The sequence below is a fragment of the Aegilops tauschii genome, chromosome 1 (genome assembly GCF_002575655.3).
Source record: "Aegilops tauschii subsp. strangulata cultivar AL8/78 chromosome 1, Aet v6.0, whole genome shotgun sequence".
Taxonomy (NCBI): Eukaryota; Viridiplantae; Streptophyta; class Magnoliopsida; order Poales; family Poaceae; genus Aegilops; species Aegilops tauschii.
Genome location: NC_053035.3, coordinates 326,907,379 through 326,930,041, shown reverse-complemented (window position 1 = coordinate 326,930,041; position 22,663 = coordinate 326,907,379). Strand labels below are relative to the sequence as shown.

The following is a 22,663-nucleotide window of genomic DNA, read 5'->3' as shown; positions in this document are numbered from 1 at the left end:
TGATGGCAACACCGATGCGTGCCTTCATCCACGACGTGTCCACGGGCCCGGCAAGTCTGGTGCGACGCTTCGTCAACTTCGTCTTCGTCCGTCTACGCATGCCCGGTGCTGGCAACACCGGTGCGTGCCTTCGTCTACGATATGTCCCCGGGTTTGGCAAACCCGGCGCGATGCGTCGTCAACAACATTTTCTTCCCGGCACACCCCTACTTCGACACCACTGCGCCCATGCTAACTCGGCGCCCCCTTGCGCCCGCGGCTCCACGGCGACTCCCTCGACACCGGCTACCCCGACTCGACATCGACCCCGGCGTTCTCACCTCGACCACGGCTACACCACCCTCCGCTCTCGGCTACATCGACATCGGCACAAAGGGCTATCATCTGCTTGAGCCACTCGTCGGCTTCCTCTACAGTCAACGCGTCCGCGACGCGACACCGTCCGCGACGCTCCTGCTAGGACTGCGGGGGGATGTCAGTCCGTCGGCTGCTATTCTCTCCAGTCTGACCGTCCGCGACGCTCCTGTTGTTCGCAACGCTACCGCTACGACTGCGGGGGGATGTTAGAGATATATTTGGGATACTTGTATTTGGTAGTCTAGGATTTGTAATCCGTCTCCTACCTTATCTCCAGAAGAGGCGTCTTGCCCTCTAAGTCTTGTACTCAATATATACCGCCCTCGAGGCTCAATAATACATCCATCATATTCCGCAACAATCCCTCGCTCTCCCTTCTAACATTGAAGATGGCCTAAGATTTCATCAAAATTTATGGCACCAATAATGCTCGTACGAGTAAAATCCTTTATTTCGTTGGCGCGTCCGTAGATCCTCCCCACCCACATCTTGTACGGTGTACCCTCGCCGTGGCCTGCGTCCGCGTCCGACCGTAACACGGGCATGGGGTTTGCATTGGCAATTTGGCATGGGCACGCCCCTGCTTGTGCGCCCCAGATCGGCGAAACAATTGAGCGGAGCAGAGGGAGCAGCAGCGTGCCCCATGCCATGGCTATGTGTAATCAATCGGTGGCCTAGTTTAGCAGAGTCACTCGTAGGTAGGCGGCCCGCAGCATTACTCGCATGATTCAGGGGGGCGCCGCTGTTCACCAGGGCCCGTATACCTTTCCACGGCTACGAGGGCAGTACAGTAAAGAGGAATCAGACAAGGGTCCCGCCAACATACTTAAACGACGAACGTGATCGCGTATTATTACCACATGGCCGTCCGTCAGATTCCACCGTATAAACCCTAGCTCTAGCCTTTAGTGCCACCATTAGAGTAGTAGCAGCAGTACCGTACCCGCCCGGCCGAGTTAATGACCGCGTACTGTCAAGCTTGGCCAGCATTAGCAGCCACCCAAATCTCATCCGAGAGATGATGACCGAGCAAAGGATGAAGGCACAGCGGTGGGGGCAAGGGCGACCTGTCCTGCTCCAAAGACAAAGAGCGACCCGGCCGCTCCTTTTCGGCCGTCGGGAGGCGTGCAGGCTACGCTTTCCTCCCGGTTCTGCGCGTGTCGTGAACGCGGATCATCGCCATTAGCGACGACGCGCGCACCGGCGGCCACGTGAGCGAGCGAGACGGTACGAGAAAGAAGGCGCCTCCCGACCGACTCCTGCGCCCATGCATTAACATGGCCGTAGCCTGTCCAACCACCCTAACCCTACCCTATCGCTCCTAATCACTTCAGAAAATTACCACCATGGAGAATTATCCCAGAGCGAGCGAGAATGGATTTTGTGCACGTCCCACTAATGGCTGGTGGGTAATAAGGTGCCAAGGGTCGACGCGTCATACGCGCCGTGGAAGGAGGGGGAGGCGCTGGCAGGCAGAAGCAGGCTCATCCAAAGCTCCCTAAAAACAAGCTCGCCGTCACCTGCCGTCGTGGCTTGGTTTGACCGTCCGTCCGTCCGTCGGTTAGCCGCTCGCGGCCGGTCTAGCTCAACCGACGAGAGTGAGAGAAAAAAGCGAAGATTAGATTAGAAATTCGAGGTTAACCACGGTGGAGAAAGGGGGAAGATTCGAGGCTGCCGTGCGTTTGGGGCCATCTCCCTCCGTTGCTGCTTCGGCTCTTTCCTCTTTTTTTTTTTCCCTTCAGAAATGGCTCTTTCCTTAACTAAGCTATAGGACTACTAGTCAAGGCCCACACGGAGGGCCGGGCCCGCCCCCGTCCCTTGCTTGTCATCTTCCCCTCCCCTCGCTCCATAGAAGAACGTGCCCAGCCGCCTGTTCTCCTCCCCTTCTATCTCCCCCTGTCTCTCTCTGCTCTGCCGCTCTCTCTCTCGGAAGCGGGAGGAGAGACGAAAGCAGAGTTCGCTCGCTCGCTCTCCTCAGATTCCCCGCCCGCTCTGCGCTGCGCTGCTCTGCTCTGCTCTGCTCGCCTGCCGTCCTTCCTTCCTCGCCTGATTGATTCGGTTGCTGCGCGCGCGGGCGCCGAGCTGATTGGGGGAGTCGGTGCGGGGCGAGGAGCTAGCGGTCGGCTTGGCGGTCTCTACCACCACGGCGGCGGCGGCGGCCATGCGGATCCCGCGGCGGAAGGCCGGGGTGCCGCTCGGCGTGCCCAGCCGGCGGGCGCAGATCGCCGCGGTCTTCGCGCTCGCCGTGCTGCTCGCCGTCTCCGTCCTCTACGACAGCGCCCACATCGCCGCCTCGCTGCGCCGCCACAGCGGCTACAACAGGGTAAGCACCACTCTTGTAACCAGCTGGGCGGCGGCCGCTCTGTGTGCGCCTTGCTCGCGGGCTCGGCCTAATCGGGAATAATAAACCCTGCAGGAGGCGCCGGCGGGGGCTGGCCCGCGCGCCACACCGGCGCAGGCAGTGGAGTCAGCGGGGGCGGCCACGGATCGGACCGACCCGCCCCCGCGGCTTGGGGCGGAGGGGGTCTCTAAGTCTAACCTCGGGACGGCAGAGGACGGGTCCTCACCGGAGACGGGAGTCCTGAAGGAAGTGGTGGCGGAAGGAGGCCAGGGTACCTGCGACATGTACAAGGGGAGGTGGGTGCACGACGAGGAGAACGCGCCCATGTACAAGGAGTCCGACTGCGAGTTCCTCACGGAGCAGGTCACCTGCATGCGCAACGGCCGCCGCAGCGACGAGTACCAGAAGTGGCGGTGGCAGCCTGATGCCTGCGACCTCCCAAGGTACGCTTATTTGTTTCTTTGTATGTATTCCCTGTGCCTTCTCCATCTTTTCTAGATACATTCAAAACGTGTTCATGCGTGTATGTGTACGCGCTACGCAATGGCCGCTGGTTGGTTCTAAAGACAAAGGTGGGTAGTGTGCTTTCGTTAACTGGAAAGTGAGAGTTTACGCGTGCTCCCTATAATCGTATGGCCGGCTGGAAGCGGCCAGATCATTTCTGGCATGTTTCTCTTCCTTTCTAATCCAAGTCTACCGAAAATACACTCATGGTATAATGGGTGTTCATGACGATGAAACAATTATGTGGTACCAAACCATGGTTTTGTCCTTGTCAGTTAGTTCAAAGTTTCATCAAGGCATGTGGCTGTTCACATTATAATTACAGAGAAAACGTTTGGTGCACCTGATTCATTACCGGTGTTTCTTGTTAACTAAGATTGGTATAGGGGGTCCTTTAATTGGTTAGGTGACATAATGGAAGAAGAGAAGAGGCTGCACTCATTGATAATCTATATGGTCTTTCTTTAAATACATTAAGCTATTTAATGGTTGGTAGAGAAGTTCCCTTTGTTACAACAAGTTGTTGGGTGAGGGGGAGAGGGCCAGAGGGGTATGGTACAGAGTGGTTTGGAATCTGAAAGCAAATAGGAGTTGTTGTCTAACATGACATCAGCTTGTAAGCTTTGCAAACTTATAACCATTTTGTGTACATAACTGGAGCAGTTTAGAGTTAATAACTTAATATAGCACTTTCTGAACGTATTGCCCTATCGATTTAAGTGAATTGTATCAACGTTAGTGTACTAAAGACACTGCCTTCCGCAAAATTTGTATTGAAAGTTAGGTCAACCAAGTTCATCTTGTACAATCTTGTTGAATGAACATATCTAAGAAAAACGTCAGAGCAGGTTTATATGCGATCCTTCAATGTTCATAGAATTTGATGGTTTTTGGTGCTGAATTGATCTTTTTATATATTTTTTTTCTATCAGGTTCGATGCTAAGTTGCTTCTTGAGAAGCTAAGGAACAAAAGAATGATGTTTGTGGGGGATTCACTGAACAGGAACCAGTGGGAGTCCATGGTGTGCCTGGTCCAGTCTGTGGCTCCATGGGATAAGAAAAAGCTTGTCAAGAATGGATCTCTAAATGTGTTCCGCCTTAATGTAAGTATTTGCGCAATATCTACTTCTCTCTGACCTCACTTTGTTTTTCTTCCAATAGAGGTCTGAGGAAACAGTAGTACTAATGATTTGACTAGCAGCAGCTTGGTATGATAGTGATTGTACAAGCATAATTTTTAAAGTCCGGCCAGTGACCCAACCAGCCAAGCCACTGGGTCAATATTTTTGTGGTTACATATTATTATTTTGTTAGTTGTTCTTTTGTATTCCAAAAAGGATAGTAATGCCTAAACGTGTTAGCAGTTCCATCCATTCATACTTGACCCTTACAAACATGAGTTTTTGAAAAATGTTCTTGTGCATGTGGGAGATGCAGGAGTTTGCTTGAACCGAGCGCAGCAGCTTGTAAGTGGTGGCAGACTAGATGATGATGCATAGTGCACGGATGTGTGTGTTTCTTCACTTCTTGCAATCAAGGTGTAGCCTGGTACTGTAGAGGATATAAAATAATCTATGGGATTATGGGAAGTCATGTGAATGGGGTTATGGGGTATAGTGGCTGCTATATAATAGGTCCCTCGGGGCACATAATTGAGACTGTCCTGACCCAGTCTGGGTACCGTTCTGCTATTTTCTTTGTGTATGTTCTCCTAGAACTAGAGCCATCCGGTTATTTCAAAACTGTGAGCCTATTTGAAAAAAGTTCATTATGATTTGCATAGTGTTTCAAATAGGATGCAGCGAAACATTCGTTGGATTGTCTGAATCATTTAGCCCTTCATAGATCACGATTAATTAATGAACCGTATTGAAGGGTTGCACCTCAAAATTTTGTCTTCTGTGATCTCTACTTCCCCTAACTGTGGTCTGATGACTATTGACTCTCGAATATTCTATCGTATGTCTTGACACGTGAATTACATGGAATATTTCAGGAGTACAATGCAACGATTGAGTTCTATTGGGCTCCTTTCCTAGTTGAGTCGAACTCAGATGATCCAGACATCCATAGCATCACCGACCGAATGATCACGCCAACATCGATCGCCAAGCATGCAGCAAATTGGATAGGGGTGGACTATTTGATCTTCAACACTTACATTTGGTGGATGAACACCCCAAAGATGAAAATTGTGTGAGTAACTGTTATAATCAAGTCTCAATCCTTATGAACATTAAACCAGTTTGCCTACCCAACCTTGAGAGTAATGTGCAACATCATGGTATTCTTACACATGTTATTTTGACTACAGGCCTGATGGATCCTTCACAAGGAAACCGGTTAAGTACGATGAATTGGATCGTGTGGTTGCATACCGACAGATCCTCGAGACATGGTCTGGATGGGTAGAAGAGAATGTAGATCCCAAAAGGACAATGGTCTTATTCATGAGTGTTTCACCAGTACATATGCAGTAAGCTTTCTTTGCCCCTGCAAATGCACACATAATTCATATCTGCTGCATATATCAAGATTCTTAGGGTGATCCTAGAACATCATGAAGCTGGCCATCTTTAATTAAAATTCCATGTTATCTGCATACATGAAGATTCTTCGGCTAATCCTAGAACATCATGAAACTGACTGTATTTAATTAAAACTCATTGACTGTTTCTTGCTGCAAATATTCCCCAACAGTGTTATTAGGATGAAAGCGAAGATGTTGGTAGTGCACATGATGTGATGCTGTGTTAACTTTTAGACCTTGTACTATTGTTTCGGCACGAATCTTAGTATAAGGGTACCGGGCTGATGAACAATGGTTGACTTGTTACAGGAGTGAAGGCTGGGGCAGCCCTGACAACATAAAATGCTTCTCTGAGACACAACCAGTGCTAAATTACACAAAAACACTGGATGTAGGCACTGACTGGGATCTTTTCACGGAATCTCATGAAGTGATGAAGGCGATGAAGAAGGTGCCCGTGCACTTCATCAACATAACCGCATTGTCGGAGATCCGCAAGGACGCACACACATCTGTGCACACGCTGCGGCAGGGTAAGCTCCTGACAAAGGAGCAGCAGGCCAACCCACGCAAGTTCGCCGACTGCATCCACTGGTGCCTCCCTGGCTTGCCGGACACATGGAACGAGTTCATTTACGGCCACATTGTGTCGAGCCCTCTACAGCGGCAGATTGAGAATCAATCTGCAAGATGACAATGCATATATATATATCTCCTCCAAATCTGCTAGTTCCCGTTAGTACGTAAGATGGTAATTGCGGCCATACAATATATATATTTTTTCTAGGTCTAGAAATCTATGCTGTTGGTTCACCTGGGGAGATTGGCTCGAAGGTACGCTCGCAGGATAGCAAACTGTAGCTATAAACAACCAAGATGGCCTGAGAGTTATTATACCGTCTGCTCGCTCTGAGTGTGACTATTTAAGAGGAATGCTTCGATGCTTTTCATCTGAAAAGAATCTTATTTCAGTTGATACTTGTACATAATTTTTTTTTCATCAAACTCTTTTCATGAGAATATTTAACCTTTTGGGCTGTAACAATATTCAAGAGCTTGCGCAGCATAGACTGCACTGATGTGTGATAACAGATGCGTACCGGCACTTCTCTACTACATCACCGTCATTAAAATCTTCTGTGTCGAATGCGTTAAAACGACCCAAAAATAACCCCTTCCCGAAAGTTACCTTTTGTTCAGTGCGCTACACCTTGGCATTCAGGTTGGACATCAATGGCGTTGAGCATCTGGTCCATGTGGCATCGAGTGGATACAACTTAGATGAGCAAGTCGTCATTTCTGTTGACAATATTGAAACGCTTGTGCGAATGTACGCACATGAACTAAGTTCTGGACCGTACAAGATACTAATGCACACTCTGGCCGAGACCAACGTTAAAAAGAACTGCTGGTAATAACTTTATTTGTTTCTTATTGCAACAGAGACTCGCTAGTCGTGTCCTTCCTGATCAAATCCATATGGTGAAATGAGAATTATTATGTTTCCTAATGCTCATATATGATCGATATACTCGACGTCAGAAAAAGATGGACGTCTCATATGAATGGCTGAAGGATTTACTTTCCTTGTCCAAATTGGCAGTTGGAGACAGGCTGTTCTTCGTGATCCACCACGCCACCATGGAGGTGATGAGGTTATCCTCTTTGTCAAACCAATGCCTGGGCAATCTGTGTAATTTGATGAAGAGTAGTTCTATGCTCTTGTTGACTTCATGTTGATGCTCGAACACTTCTACTCGTGATGTGTGATACTTTTGGGAATGACATAGTTGATGTACCAAATGTTTGTTCCATGTCTAAACTTGTAATGCTATATTATTATCCGTGATCATATTTTTCTGTTCATGCTTTATTTAAGAACTAGCACAAATGCCCGTGCGTTGCGACGGGGCATACATATTTTATTGCACAATACCAATTTTGCGTGACACATATCTTTAGGATACATATTCTACTGTTCAATATCAGGTGTGTGTATCAAATATCTTTTTGAATATCACGTAAATCAGGCGATAATGTTTTCCTTTTTTACTATTGAATTACTCCATCCTCCACCCTACATATGTCTCTTTGTGTTTCGCGTCATCTTAGAATGACTCTCTTTCTCTACCGCGCGATCTTTTGATGACTCTCTAAAGAGGTTCATATTACCTGGGGTTGCTCGTCTTGATTGGATATTGAACGATGGACGTTGCCTCATGTTGTAAGAAATGTTTAAATTTGCATTATTTGAGTTTTCTTTTTGTACGAGGTTGGTTGGTAAACGTGTCTACCGGGTAGCAACCTCCAAAAACCTGTATTGTAGGAGTACCAAGGCACATCCACAATAGCTTTATGAGATAGCTTAAGCCACTATAATACTCCCTCTGTCTCAAAATTTTTGTCTTAAATTTGTCTAGATACGGATGTATCTAATGCTAAGACCTGACTTGATACATCCGTATAGACAAATCTAAGACAAGAATTTTGGGATGGAGGAAGTACAAAATAAAATTTGACAATCATTTTAATGGGAATATTTACAACAATGCACTGACCCTTTAGAAATGCAAATATTCCCACATACCTGGTGTAGAGTATGCAAAGTTCATACATTAAAAAAATGGGTTTCTACGTAAATTCTCAAATATATAACTTAAACATTCATGTAATAACGTGCATGAGAAAAACATGCAATAGAGCGGGAAAAAAACTAAGGGAAAATTAGATGGCAAAGAGATAGATTCCCAAACTATGATTTTAGGCATGGAATATATTATTGTTCATCAGATAAAAGAACATTTCATGTGAGAATACAAAGTCACAATAATTAGCCAAATCTGTAACTATTCTGATGTTGTACAGAATTTTAGTAATTAACCGTCATATTCAGCAGTAAACTTGTGTGCCTATAATTCCATGCTTGTTCATTTTATAAGTTTTAGGATAGAAATAAACTGTGTAGTACCGAGGCCCACATCGGTATACTTCTTTAATTTTCTTAATTTGCACATATCTTCACCTTCACGGCCATAATAGTATTGTTTGTTTTTGCCTCTTTGTATGTACGTTGTTCGTTGTCCCGCGTGGCTGGCGCACCTGCTATTGTTTTCTTGTCCAGTCGGGAGTAATCTCATTCCTTCTTTTCCCCACGTTTCAATTGCTCCTTACACACCTGCCCCCAGCCTGAGCTTTTTTTGCTCGTGTGTATGTATGCAGGTCACAACGTCTTCCTCATCCTTGTAGATAAATTCGAATCCACATCTGACCCTCTGATTGCTGCTTGATGATTCTGGTACAACTCACTGTATATATAAACTGGTGAAAATTGATGTAAACGAGCGATGTGGGACTAATTAATTTAGAAACGCGTATGTTTTTCTAACACAATTGTAAGCCCTTCTCGCTGGAGTAACTATTTTTCGCTGCAGACCAGGCCTAGCATCAACCCATGTGCGGGATAGAGCGTCCATGAGTTTGTCTATACATATATTAAGAAGCTAACTCTATTTTATAGCACAGTTGAGAGCTAGCTCAACTGGCAACGGTCACTGTAATACAGCTGAAGGTCCGGAGTTTGACTCCCTGCGCCACTCTATCTTTTTTTTCCTCCTCCCTTTAATATTAGGGTAAATAAATTAAATCTCAGCCGTAAATCTTCCTCCCATCAACGAATATCAACGAATATAAAGAGTGACGTATGGAGAACTATGAAAGCCTTCGTCCTTTATTATTAGGTAAAGATTAGTATGGCATCTGATAGTCCACTAAAATGATAGAATAAACAGATTTTTTAATAGATTTCATTACAAGCATCTCAACTAATATCCATTAGATAAACCCAAAACTTTGTTTTCAAGCCCACTGCATCACTTTTTTCCTTTCCCAACATGCCGAACATCTCAACTAAGAGCATCGATAGTCGGGCGCCTCAATCCGCCTGGGCGGGCCGCCCGGTCACTGTCCGGTCACGATTTTTTGACCCAGACGGGCCTCTCAAACGGCCCTCAAACGCCCGGGCTGACCTGCACCTCTCATATCCAGCCCAAATATGGGGCGCACGCATGCCATGTCGGACCCGACAGCCCGACCCCACCCCAAATTGCACCAAATCCACCCCAAGACCAGCTGGATCCATTCGCTATCTCCTTTCTTCTTCCTCCTCCGCGGCGTCCGTCTCGCGCTCCGCCGCCGCGCCCGCTCCGCAGCCGTTCCCAGGCTCTCCGCCGCCAGCTCCGGAAGAGCACTCCTCTCTCCCGTCTCGCTGTGGGGGACATCGTTGCCGGCCCGGACTCCATCGTGGTACGTCCGGCAACTCTATGCCTCCGCCTTGCGTTTGATGTGTTCGACACATTGTCCGACCTTTTTTTGTTAGGGAAAATGATGGATTCTGATGCTTTGTCTGATGAGGAGTATGGACTGACGGAGCTTGACCAATTGATTCAAGATGAGTTCTTCGATTCATCAGATTCGGACGAAGAAGTGGACATGATTATGCTCATGAGCATGCAAGAGGAAATGGACCAACAAGTGGAGCATATTCTCAACTTCAAGGGCTCAATCAAAGGAAGAAGAGCGATCAACCGGGACAGGGTGTCCGGAGCAAAACTACTGCACATGGACTACTTTGCTCCCAAACCTACTTTCCCGGATGATCCATGGTTTCGTTGCCATTTTCACATGGGGAAACCATTGTTTTTGCGTATTGTGGAGGGAGTGGAGGCACACGACGACTACTTCAAGCTCACAAGGGAATGTTGTGGCCAACTCTCTTTGTCGACCAAGCAGAAGTGCACGACTGCTCTGAGGATGCTTGCACTTGGTACTGCTGCAGATGTCGTTGATGAGATGGTCAGGATGGGGGAGAGCGCATGCTTGAAGACTACTGTCAAGTTTTCCCGCGCCGTGGTGGAGGTGTTTGGACCTGAGTATCTCAGAGAACCAAATGCGCAGGACATGGAGAATTTGTTGGCTATTGGAGAGACAAGGGGTTTCCAGGAATGCTCGGATCAATAGATTGCATGCATTGACAACGGAAGATCAGCCCCAAAGGTTTGCAGGGAATGTATCAAGGTCACACCAGAGAGGTCATCATCATACTAGAAACGGTGGCATCACATGACTTATGAATTTGGCATGCTTTCTTTGGAATGCCGGGTTCTCGCAACGACATCAATGTGCTTCAACGATCTCTGGTGTTCAGGAGGCTTTGCAATGGGGAATCACCGCCGCGCAACTACACCGTCAACAGCCGAGAGTACAACATGGGATACTATCTTGTCGATGGTATCTATCCTCAGTGGGCAGCGTTTGCGAAGACCATATCCGAACCGCATGGCAATAAACAGAGCCACTTTGCAGCAATGCAGGAAGCGGCTAGGAAGGATGTGGAGAGGGCATTTGGTGTGCTTCAGGCTCGTTGCGGAATTGTGCAGAGCGCTGCAATGATGTGGGAATCAGAAACTTTGTGGCAGATGGTGACATGTTGTGTTATTCTGCACAATATGATTGTCGAGGATAAGGGTGATGGTGTAGCCCAAACCCATGATTTCGAAGCACCTGGAGAACAAATTGAAATACCGGAAGATCAAGATGTGGCTCAGCTTATGAACTTTCTGCATATGCATCAGAATCTTCGAGATCAACAGGTGCACACGCAACTACTCAATGATCTTGTGGAGCACATGTGGACCCACAATGACAACTAGGAAGCCAATGCTTGAGTTTGGCATTTAAATAAATTTTATGTAAACGCTATCTATGCTTCGTATGAACATTTGCTATTTACGCGTGACATTGGCTTGTATGATCGACGTGCATGTATTTGCATGGATTCGAGAGTCCGGATTTGAGATATGTGGATGCCGGGGGAGAAATATGAGGGCCCGTCCGGATGCGCCCGCAAGTGTGCCCGGGCGCGTCCGCGGACGTATTGGGGGTAGGATTTGCCAAGTCCGCCTATAGATGCTCTAATACCCTGAAAATTTGATTGTAACATGTTATAAACTCTACAATGGAAGAAATTAAGGTACTACACTCTGAACACCAACTCACCATTTTTTAAATCATTTTACTAACCCGCCGACCATTTTGTGTGACACCGAACATGTTATGTGGCACGATGAGCCGTCCCAGAAAATGGACATACGTAGTGACGCCCAAATGCGTCAACAAAAATCAGGTCAGAACATCGCCAAAGTTGGCTAGGGCGTTGCCCTGGGAGGAAAACACCTCATGACGGTGGACCGTCATAGAAAATGATTGTAGGCGACGGTTCCTATTTCATCACTAGGGTTTTTGTTGCTGAATAGAGCAAATTTTGTAGTGAGAGAAGGTAAAGTGGTAGTACAATTTTAGTCGGTTGAATGGTATACGTTTATGCACTTTGGTATCACTCTTGGTACATTTCTCATTGCTCACTCCTTCACATGTAAATTAGTGACTCCCCATCCCTTCTTGGAAATCATTTGATCTTTGGACTATGCAACTGCCTACCTAAATATCTTAAATGCGGTCTAGCTTTTGAGATTTTGATGCAACCTAATAAACATTACCATTATGCAGACAAAGTAAAAGGAACTTCTTTATTGAAATATTTTTACACTAGTTTTAGGATTTTTCCTTATCCTCTCTCCGTCATTTCTACATTTGGTGTTTTGTTGTGTCTCAAAGTTGACCTTTTTACAAGTCATCTATTGTATATGTTGATGCTTTTGTTTGTAAGATTTATTCACAAGTGATACCCATATCTTCTTTGTCTCTCTATGCAATGAGAGGAATGAAAATATGATTCAATTCTGAATTTGATATTATGCAGCCTAACCAGTATATGGCCTCTTGTGAACTTTTACTCTCTTGGTTCTGGGCTACATCTGGTTGCTCTGGGACAAAGGAGGCAATCATGAGCCAAATAGCCAATGGTAGCCAAAGCAACATCCTACCCACTTCATGGTTCCAAATCTGGTGTCTCGACATTAAGAGATTCAGACCACGAGCACTAGAGTTCGAATGGTATGCATTTGATGTGAGAAGAAGATATGTCTTGCATGCACTATTGACGAGGAGTGGGTTGGCGGTGTGGCAGCTCAGGATACAGTACCAACTTGATATACTTGCCCCTTGAAAGTGCAACTATCCCTGGGTGGTTTTGGTAATTCCTAACAACATATAGCTCATTGAGCTAATACTTTTTCAAGATAAATATTTCAGGAAAGCTCAATGATTGGCATGGCATGGATTACAAATGTGGACCCCTCAAAATGCTAAGGACAAAAGATTGGCTCAAGCTCTAAAGCTCAAGACTCTACATTTTACTTTTAGTGATCCAAGATCACATTGAGTCCATAGGAAAAGCCAATATTATTAAAAGGGGATGAGGTGTTGCTTAATGGCTTACTTGCTCGAAATGCTTAGTGATATGCTCCAAAAACCCTCAACCACTTTCTCATGTCCACATATGTCCCAAACCAAAAGTCAAACTCGGCCCCACCAAAACTTTCTATCCGGCGCCACCGAGTTCACTTGACATAGCCACTGCCACAAAACCCTAGTCTTTTCGGTCTCACCGATAGGGATCTCGGTCTCAACGAGATGGGATTGCAAACTCTCTGTTTCCCTTCATAACATTTCAGTCCAAACGAAATGAGCGATCGGTCCCACCGAGTTTGCAATGCAAACTCTCTGTTTCCCCTTCGTAACGTTTCAGTCTCGCCGAGATGAGCGAATCGGTCCCACCGAGTCTTCCTAACCAACTCTCTGGTTAACTTATTACCAAAATCGGTCCCACCGAGTTTGTGTAATCGGTCTCACCGAGATTATGTTATGCCCTAACCCTAATGAAATCGGTCTCACCGAGTTGACATGTCGGTTCCACCGGAAATCCTAACGTTCACATTTTGAACTAAGTCGGTCTGACCGAGTTTCATTATTTGGTCCCACCGAGTTTGGTGATTTGTGTGTAACGGTTAAATTTTGTGTGGAGGCTATAAATACCCCTTGTCGGTGTCAAAACCGGCGGATCTCGGGTAGGGGGTCCCGAGCTGTGCGTCTAAGGTCGATGGTAACAGGAGATAAGGGACACAATGTTTACCCAGGTTCGGGCCCTCTCTATGGAGGTAATACCCTACTTCCTGCTTGATTGATCTTGATGAATATGAGTATTACAAGAGTTGATCTACCATGAGATCGTAATGGCTAAAACCATAGAAGTCTAGCATGTATGACTATGATTGTATCTCTCTCTTCTACGGACTAAGCCCTCTGGTTTATATAGACACTGGAGGGGTCTAGGGTTACATAAGGTCGGTTACAAAGAAATGAATCTCCATATTTGGTCGCCAAGGTGAGTCCCATCCGGACACAGGAGAAAGTCTTCGGTCTTCGTATCTTCACAGCCCATCAGTCCGGCCCATGTCTAACATGTTGGACGCCCGAGGACCCCTTAGTCCAGGACTCCCTCAGTAGCCCCTAGACCAGGCTTCAATGACGAGGTGTCCGGCGCGCAGATTGTCTTCGGCATTGCAAGGCGGGTTCCTTCTTCGAATACTCCGACCCAGTCTTCGGACGAAACGAACATGTCCGGTTCTGCAAAACAAATTCCACGCACAACCGCAGAGAGCATAATATTCCACAAGTACAATCCGCTGACAACTTTTGGCAATGTGACTCCACGTCATCACCCGGTCATTATTTTGAACCATTTTTGGCCCGACGCCCCATGTTTCGAGACACGGTTTTATTGGTACGTCTTGTCGAAGCAGAGATCGTGTCCCCTTATTGCGGGATTCTCAGCAATACGAGCGTGGGTAACCCAACCGTTCGGTTGGCACGATTCCTTAGGAGTAGGAAAGTTTTAAGGCTTAGGAGGAGGCGTTCGATATTCATCGCCTTTATAAAGGGGCCAAGACCCGTCCTTCCCCTCTGCGCCAAAACTTTTATCAACCTCGAGTTCCATCACCCAAGGTCCAGCTTAGTTGCTTCAAGCTTTCCAGTCATGTCTGGACCCAGCCCTCAAGGCTGGTGGGTGGCTTCTTCTGTCACATAGGAGGATATTGCGAAGCTCCAGGCAGCAAGATACCTGACCGCGGAGATCCCCCACAGGGTTCCTGCCCAAGGGCAAGTTATTCCCACTCCCAGATCTAGTGAGAGGGTCGTGTTTATTGCCCACTTCCTCCGAGGGCTAGGGTTCGCTCTCCACCCCTTTGTTCGAGGGCTCATGTTCTATTACGGGCTAGATTTTCACGATCTAACTCCGGATTCCTTCCTTCATATCTCGGCATTGTCACATGCGAGGCCTTCCTCCGTGTTACCCCACACTTCGGCTTGTGGCTCAAGACCTTTAATGTGAAGCCGCAGGTAGTCGACGGGAAACAAGCGGAGTGCAGTGGTGCTGCAGTGAGCAAACTCATCAACGCTCCTTGGCTTAAAGGATCCTTCCCAGAATCTTCCGACTTATGGCATCGGGAGTGGTTTTACATCAGTGAACCCCGTGGTACCAAGTGGGCAGCTACACCTGCGTTCTGATCTGGCCCTGCAATTCAGCTCGCATCATGGGTTAATAAGGGATTGGACTGGGGATCAATTGATGAAGTGCAGACTCTGCAGAGCCGCATACGGAGTCTCCTTGAGAAGAACACCAAACTCATCAACGTGATTCAAGTAATGTTAGTCCGCCGGGTCCTCCCGTGCCAACGACGACCGCTGCATATGTGGGAGTTCAATCCGGAAGGACCACAAACCCTTTAGCACTTCTTCGGTGCGACGCACAGAGGAATGTGGAAGTTATTTTTTGGGACACGGAAACAATGGCCGGATACAACAGAGGACATAGGCCTCGATTGCAACCATCCGGATACCTCGGTAAGCCCTTGACTCCCGAACACAGTTTGAGTTAAACATCTCATGACAGGATACTGAGAAAACCACTTTTTTCTTGGGCTGGATAAAGAAGGCGGAGCGAATCCGGTGTTCGGCCGCTCTCCCTGAAGACTCAGCTAGTCCCGTGCTAACAAGGATGCTGGTCCCGGTGCCATGCCAAGTGCCGGTGAGGGAGGACAATAAGGAGAGCGAGGGAGTCAAGGGTAGCCCCGGAGGTACACCAAACACACGTGTCCGGGGAGATTAAGGCTCCTTTTTCCGAAGACAAAAGAGAAGGAGAAGCTGTCATCCTTTCTCCTCACAGTAAGAAAATTGCCGCCTCCGAAGTTTGGGAGGCAAAGGCTCCTAAGCGAGGCAAGACGCCCCTGTCAGGCGGTTTGGGTTCAGAAGGCCACGTTGTCGCACAGTTCCCCCAGAAGGACAAGCCTTCAACCGAATCGTAAGTGAATCAAGGTGTTTTAAACATATCCTGTTCCTCTTCCTGTTACCAGGGTGACATTTAATATACATATTTGCAGCCCGACGCGTAGTCTTCCTCAACAGTCCTCCTCCTCGGGGGATCTGCTTCCGGAGATGATGGAGAGCGAAACGCCTCCACAGGTTTCCTCGCCCAATAGGGCGGACGACTTCGAGGTGTCGTCCCGGAGGATCCTTCCTGATCAACAAGTGGTGGCGGGGACATCGAAGACAACGCCCGAAGGTGAAACTTCGGTCGCCCAGGGCCTGGGGTGTGTGGCCCCGACGGGGATCAACCATGAAGGTCCCGGTTTACAGCCCGGGGCGACTCCGGAGTCGAGTGAATACGCCCCTTCAAAGGGAGTCTATGCTCCCACGGCAGCCCCCAGGAATCCGGAGGCGCCGGATACAATGATGGGCATGCTGCAACATGCATCCGTCTCGGAGGAACATCGTACCTTAATGAGTATGGTGGCTGAAAGGATTCTGTCCGCGAAAAGCGGGTTGACCAAAGCCTTCATGAGCCTGCTAAGAGGCTTCGAGGTACGTACTATAATATTTTCAGTTGTGCTCTATACGCAAAATGCACCTGTGTATAGGTAGTAGCCCCTGAGACTCTGGTTGGCGTCCAAAGGGAGGCAATCAGAGGATCGAAAAATATGCCCAGGAGATAGTCTAATTAATTGAAACACATGCTGTTACCTTCATGACGACTGCCCATGCTACGGAGGTTGCATGTCTGAAGGAAAAACTTGATGTGGTGGATGATGACATCACGCTTATCAACAGGCGGCTCGACGAGGCACAAGGTATGTGTTCGGGGCAGTCAGTATATGTATGTGTGATAACATGAGCACAAAGCTAGGGTTATATACTGAGGTATGCATAACTGCAGATGGTGCTGCCGCGGTGGAGACCCTTCGGGCTGAACTTGCCCGAGCCAAGGAGCAAGCCCGGATGAGTAATGTGGCTGCCAATAAGGCAGCGGATGGGTTAAAAGCCGAACAGGCTGCTCGGCGCCAGTGTGAGGAGAGAATTTCTATTATGGCGTGCGAGCTAAAAGAAACCACTGCCCGGTGCGAGTTCCTCGAGAGGGATAACAAAGCCAAAGCGGCATACCTTGACAAGGCCTTACGAGAGGCGAAAGAAGCCCGATCCGAGTCTAGAGCGGCCCGGGAGGAGATCCGGCAAGCTGGGGAGATAGCGGCCGGTAAGCCTTTCTTATTACAGACTAAATTCGGCGATCCGAAGTATGCCCCGCTTAATCAGATGTGGAGCTCCCCAGACGCATTCTTGGACTTGCCGAAGAGTGCCTCTGATGCGGCGCAATTTTACCAAGCGCGGGAAGGGTGCGCAACGGAGAAGCTCTTCTGGTCACAATTCGGCGCACCAAAGCGTCCGCTGTTACTGAACGAGCATGCCCAGTGGGCGGAGCTCCACAAGATATCCAGCTTTGCCATGAAGGACATCATAGTCCGGCTGTGGCCGGCTGAGCCAATTCCGAATAGTTATTTCGGTTTGGTGCAGCGACTTGTTGATGCGGTGCCGCGTATCGACGCCGTTAAGCGATCGACGTGCATTGAAGGTGCATAGATGGCATTTGCCCGCGTCAAGACGTACTGGGCGAAGATGAAGGCCACCGATATTGCAGCGAAGAGTCCACCCAAAGGCAAGGACCATCACATGCCAGAGCATTATTTCGAGGACGTCTTAGAGGGTGCCTGCTTAATAGAGGGTCAGTGCTCGAAAGATATGATATTTGAGTGAAATGTATTGGGGTTGTAAAAACAATATTATAATATTTTAATTTTGGCTCCTCCTGTGCGGCCATTTTTTTATTTTGAAAGTTTTCCAGTCGTCGGCTTCAGCCCCCTCGCATAAAATGCGGGGGTGTTCGGAAAAGCGCTTGATCACTCTTAATCCAACGTCTTGGTCCGTAAAGGAGGTGTCAATGCAGCGAACTAGGCAATCAGACTATAGGGCTTTAACACTTTCACTTAGCCATAGGACTTTCATGGTGGTGCTACGATATAGCCCCTAGTATGTACGCAGTTTATCCGAATACGGTGCGTTACATGGGTGACCTTAAGAATGGCCCTTCATTTAGTACGGAAAGAGTCACGAAAGATTCTAGTGAGTCATCGAGTGGTTGACCAGCTCTCGCCATATCATGACAGTCAGTTTTCGGCTTTCTCTACTGAGGTCCTCATCCGGATGAACCGGGACACAATCGCAGTAGTTCTCCCTTTACTACCCTAGCCGATATAGCAGAACGTAAGGTAGTAAGCACAGGAGCGTGCAACCCAACTATTGACCAAATACATGATTCGGAGCTGGTGCATATAAGGCCAAACTCGTGACGCCGAAGTGTGCTATAAAGTTGTTCGGACTTTGTCGACAACTCATTTGTTCCCATATCGAGCCCCTAGCGATTGTGCCGAGGTGCGAGTGTGAAACAACCAGAAAAATTTAGCTCTTTAAAAGAAGCAAATACTGGATACGGATTATGTTCACTGGAACTTGATTGATATGTCAATTGCCATTGTACAAATAACAACGCCACGACCCAGGCTATTTAACATGCCAGTGGTCGAAGGCTGAGGAAGAAGGTACTTTACAGGCTCGAAATAGAGAGTACGGTCTACACAAAATTATTTGGACCTCCTGTCACACGTCTGCGTTGCCTTGCCTCGGTGGAAGGATTCCTCCACAGGAATAACCTTTGGGTGAGAGTATGAAGCCGAACTCGGAAAGAGTCCGTAAGATGACCGATGTTTGAGCCACCTGTAATAAGAGATAAAAAGTGGTTAGAAAAGAAAAAGGAGGAAATGGGAGTGCTTGTAGGCTATTCCGTATTGTGCCTTCGCTGATGACCAGGGGATTTTGAGTGCATAGTTATGCATGCGCGGTGTAAACCTCGCGAGTGTGTGGGGCGAACGGCGGAGGCCGAACTGCTAATCCAGCTCTGAGATTAATCGGTTCCATTTAGGGGAGACCGGCGACTTAATGGCCGATGAGTTATGTGGCTCTATGAGGCCGCTTTGTACTGCGACCGTAATAGACATAGTGTGGTCATCTATACGGAGGGAATATTCCGTATTTCCATTTACTGTTATGACGCTGCATGGACTGGGCGTTTTAAGTTTCGCGCGGGTGTAGAGTGGGACCGCATTAGAACGAGCAAGAGCGGTATGCCCCAGAAGTGCATGGTAGCTACTGTGGAGCAGGGCAATATCAAAGGTCAAGCCCTCGCTTCGGGAGTCGTTCGGCGAACCGAAAACGACTTCCAGAGTGATAGAGCCCGTGCAGTGAGTTTCTACGCCAGGTATTGCTCCCTTGAGAATAGTTGTGGTGGGCTTGATTCTTGAAGGATCAATGCCCATTTTGCGGACAGTGTCTTGGTAGAGTAGATTAAGGCTGCTACCGCCATCCATAAGGATTTTCGTGAGATGGAACCCATCGATAATTGGATCGATGATCAGAGCTGCCAGACCGTCAGGACGGATATGACTAATTTTTGGGGGAATCCGCTCTATGGCGTATATGTCCCGTGGTGTGCGCGTGCGCTCCCTTATAGGGGTGTGTGTGTCACGTATACCATGTTTACGGTTTTTACTTCGGGGGGAAATTGCTTCTGAACCCCAGTGTTCGGCTGGCATGTCTCTTCATCATCACTGTCACTGGGCGGCTGCTTCCCCTTGTGTTCGGCATTAAGTTTGTCGGCTTGTTTGAAGACCCAGCAGCTTCTGTTTGTGTGAGTAGCTGGTTTATCGGGGGTGCCGTGAATCTGGCAGGGCCGGTCCAGTATCTTGTCTAGATTGGATGGTCCATCTCTATTTGCCTTGAATGGCTTTTTCCGTTGACCGGGTTTGGAGCCGCTAAACCCGGCGTTAACCGCCGTGTCTCGTGTTATTTCGTTATTATTGCGACGCTTGTGTTTATCGCGTCATGGCTTGCCATTGCCGTCTCGGGCTTCTGAAGTGCCCGAATCGCTGGCGCTGTTGCTTCTACGAGCGAGCCAGCTGTCCTCTCCCACGCAAAAGCGGTTCATTAAAGCGGTAAGGGCTGCCATGGATTTTGGTTTTTCTTGGACGAGGTGGCGGGCGAGCCATTCGTCCCGACGTTGTGTTTGAAGGCCGCAAGGGCTTCAGCGTCTGGACAATCGACGATTTGGTTCTTTTTAATTAAGAACCTAGTCCAGAGCTTCCTGGCTGACTCTCCGGGCTGTTGGACGATGTGACTTAAGTCATCGGCATCTGGTGGCCGGACATATGTACCCTGGAAGTTGTCGCGGAAGGCTTCTTCCAAGTCTTCCCAGCTACCAATGGAGTTTTCGGGCAGACTGTTCAACTAGTATCGAGCTGGTCCTTTGAGTTTTAGTGCAAGATATTTGATGGCGTGGAGATCATCACCACGGGCCATATGAATATGGAGAAGATAATCCTCGATCCATACCGCGGGCTCTATTGTCCCATCATATGATTCGATGTTTACGGGTTTAAACCCTTCTGGGAATTCATGATCCATCACCTCGCCAGTGAAGTAAAGGGGGTGTGCGGCACCTCTGTATCGGGCCACGCCGCAACGTAGCTTGGATGGAGTCCGTCTGCGGTTCTCGGCCCGGGCGTGAGTATGATTGTTGCGTCCGTCTAGATAGCCGTTGTCGCGTGTCGGGGCGCGTACCCGTGATCCATAGATCGATCTGTTCTGACCTGCTCTACTGTCCAAGCCCTGCCGTAGGTCGTAGGTATGTCCCCGAGCTGTTTTATCTCTATGTTTACGGTGAGGTGGAGCGGGCTGGTGTTCGGCTTGAGTTGCCGTTTTGTCCCGACCACGTGGTGGTCGGTCAGCCACATTGCGCGATGACGGTACAGGCTCCATCGCCTCACCATCGAACTGAGGTAGTAATTTACGCTTCGGGTAACTTTTGGCTAGGCATTTAAGGCCGCATTCCTCGGCTGCCAGGACATCAGTCCATCTATCTTGAGCAAATCTTGATCAGCTTGAAGTTGCTGCTGTTTCTTTTTTAGGCTCCTTGCAGTGGCTATTAGCCGGCGCTTAAAGCGCTCCTGCTCAAGAGGTTCCTCCGGCATGATAAAATCCTCGTTGCCGAGGCTCACCTCCTCCTCGGAGAGCGGAAAATAATTACTGTCCTTCGAGTCTTCGTTTGTGGCCTGTTCATCAGGGCTAACTTGCCCATCTTCCCGATCGTCCTGTTCGGCAGTTTGTTCGTTGGGATCTTCTCTGTCTTCGGCACCGTCCGGAGTGTTATCGTCTCCTGTGCCGGTGTTGCTGTCTTTGCTGCGGCGTGATTTAGAGCGGCACCGCTGACGCCGACGCTTTGTTTGTATCTCAGGAGGTTTATCCTCAACTGGATCTTCCTTGTCATCGCCGCTATTCTCTTTTGGTGCATCCACCATGTATACATCATACGAGGAAGTGGCAGTCCAACATCCGGTAAACGGTGGATTTTTGGCCTCTTCTTCTCCGGCATCGTCGTCCATATCGTCGATGTCTTCGGAGCCGTAATCGAGCGTGTCAGTTAAGTCCTTGACAGTGGCTATGAAGTGGGCGGTGGGTGGGAAACAAAATTCTCCGTCATCACCCTCTAGTTCGAACCGGATATAATTCGGCTGTGAGTCCCCCACTAAGTATAGATGTCCACGGAGCTGAATTCAATGATCGATGACCGATCAAGCTCGACGTACGCGGACGCACAAGGTTCGGAACCTGTAGCTGGAGACGAGTCCATGGTTCCGGTGACACAGGTGTCACTTGAAGTTAGGTCTGTGTGTGGCTCCAACGTCGCTGAGTCTGCGGCTTCTGTGGCGGGGTTGAGCTTCCCGTCCTCGGATGGCGCGCTCTGTTCCGGATCTAAGGCTAGAGCAGTTAAAGGCGCAATTTCCAGGGTGTGGTCCGATGATAGATTTACGTCATGTTCATCGTGGTGGCAGGGAGCGGCTGCCGTGGTATCAAATCCGTCGAAGACCAAGTCTCCGCGGATATCCGCGACATAGTTCAAGCTTCCAAATCTGACTTGATGGCCAGGGGCGTAGCTTTCGATCTGCTCCAAATGGCCAATCGAGTTGGCCCGTAGTGCGAAGCCGCCGAATACGAAGATTTGTCCGGGGAGGAAGACTTCCCCTTGGATAGCATCGTTATAGATGATCGAAGGAGCCATCAAAACCTTTTGACAACGGCACAGTGGAACTCTCAATGAAAGCACCAATGTCAGTGTCAAAACCGGCGGATCTCGGGTAGGGGGTCCCGAACTGTGCGTCTAAGGTCGATGGTAACAGGAGACAAGGGACACAATGTTTACCCAGGTTCGGGCCCTCTCTATGGAGGTAATACCCTACTTCCTGCTTGATTGATTTTGATGAATATGAGTATTACAAGAGTTGATCTACCACGAGATCGTAATGGCTAAAACCCTAGAAGTCTAGCCTGTATGACTATGATTGTATCTCTCTCTTCTACGGACTAAGCCCTCCGGTTTATATAGACACTAGAGGGGTCTAGGGTTACATAAGGTCGGTTACAAAGAAAGGAATCTCCATATTTGGTCGCCAAGCTTGCCTTCCACGCCAAGGTGAGT

The 22,663-nt window shown here is 48.4% G+C and overlaps 2 protein-coding genes across 2 annotated transcripts; both read left to right on the top strand.

Moving 5' to 3' along the window:
- Positions 1-2,148: 2,148 nt before the first annotated feature.
- On the top strand, positions 2,149-6,822 carry LOC109753993 (xylan O-acetyltransferase 5). The gene is made up of 6 exons (XM_020312920.4): positions 2,149-2,680; positions 2,774-3,141; positions 4,135-4,306; positions 5,200-5,399; positions 5,518-5,679; positions 6,043-6,822. Exons 1-6 carry the CDS (start codon positions 2,519-2,521, stop codon positions 6,425-6,427), a joined length of 1,449 nt encoding a protein of 482 aa, XP_020168509.1. The 5' UTR covers positions 2,149-2,518; the 3' UTR covers positions 6,428-6,822.
- A 3,291-nt stretch (positions 6,823-10,113) lies between these two features.
- LOC109753998 (uncharacterized) lies at positions 10,114-10,749 on the top strand. The gene has a single exon (XM_020312927.1). The coding sequence runs from the start codon at positions 10,114-10,116 to the stop codon at positions 10,747-10,749; it is 636 nt and encodes a 211-aa protein (XP_020168516.1).
- Positions 10,750-22,663: the final 11,914 nt, after the last annotated feature.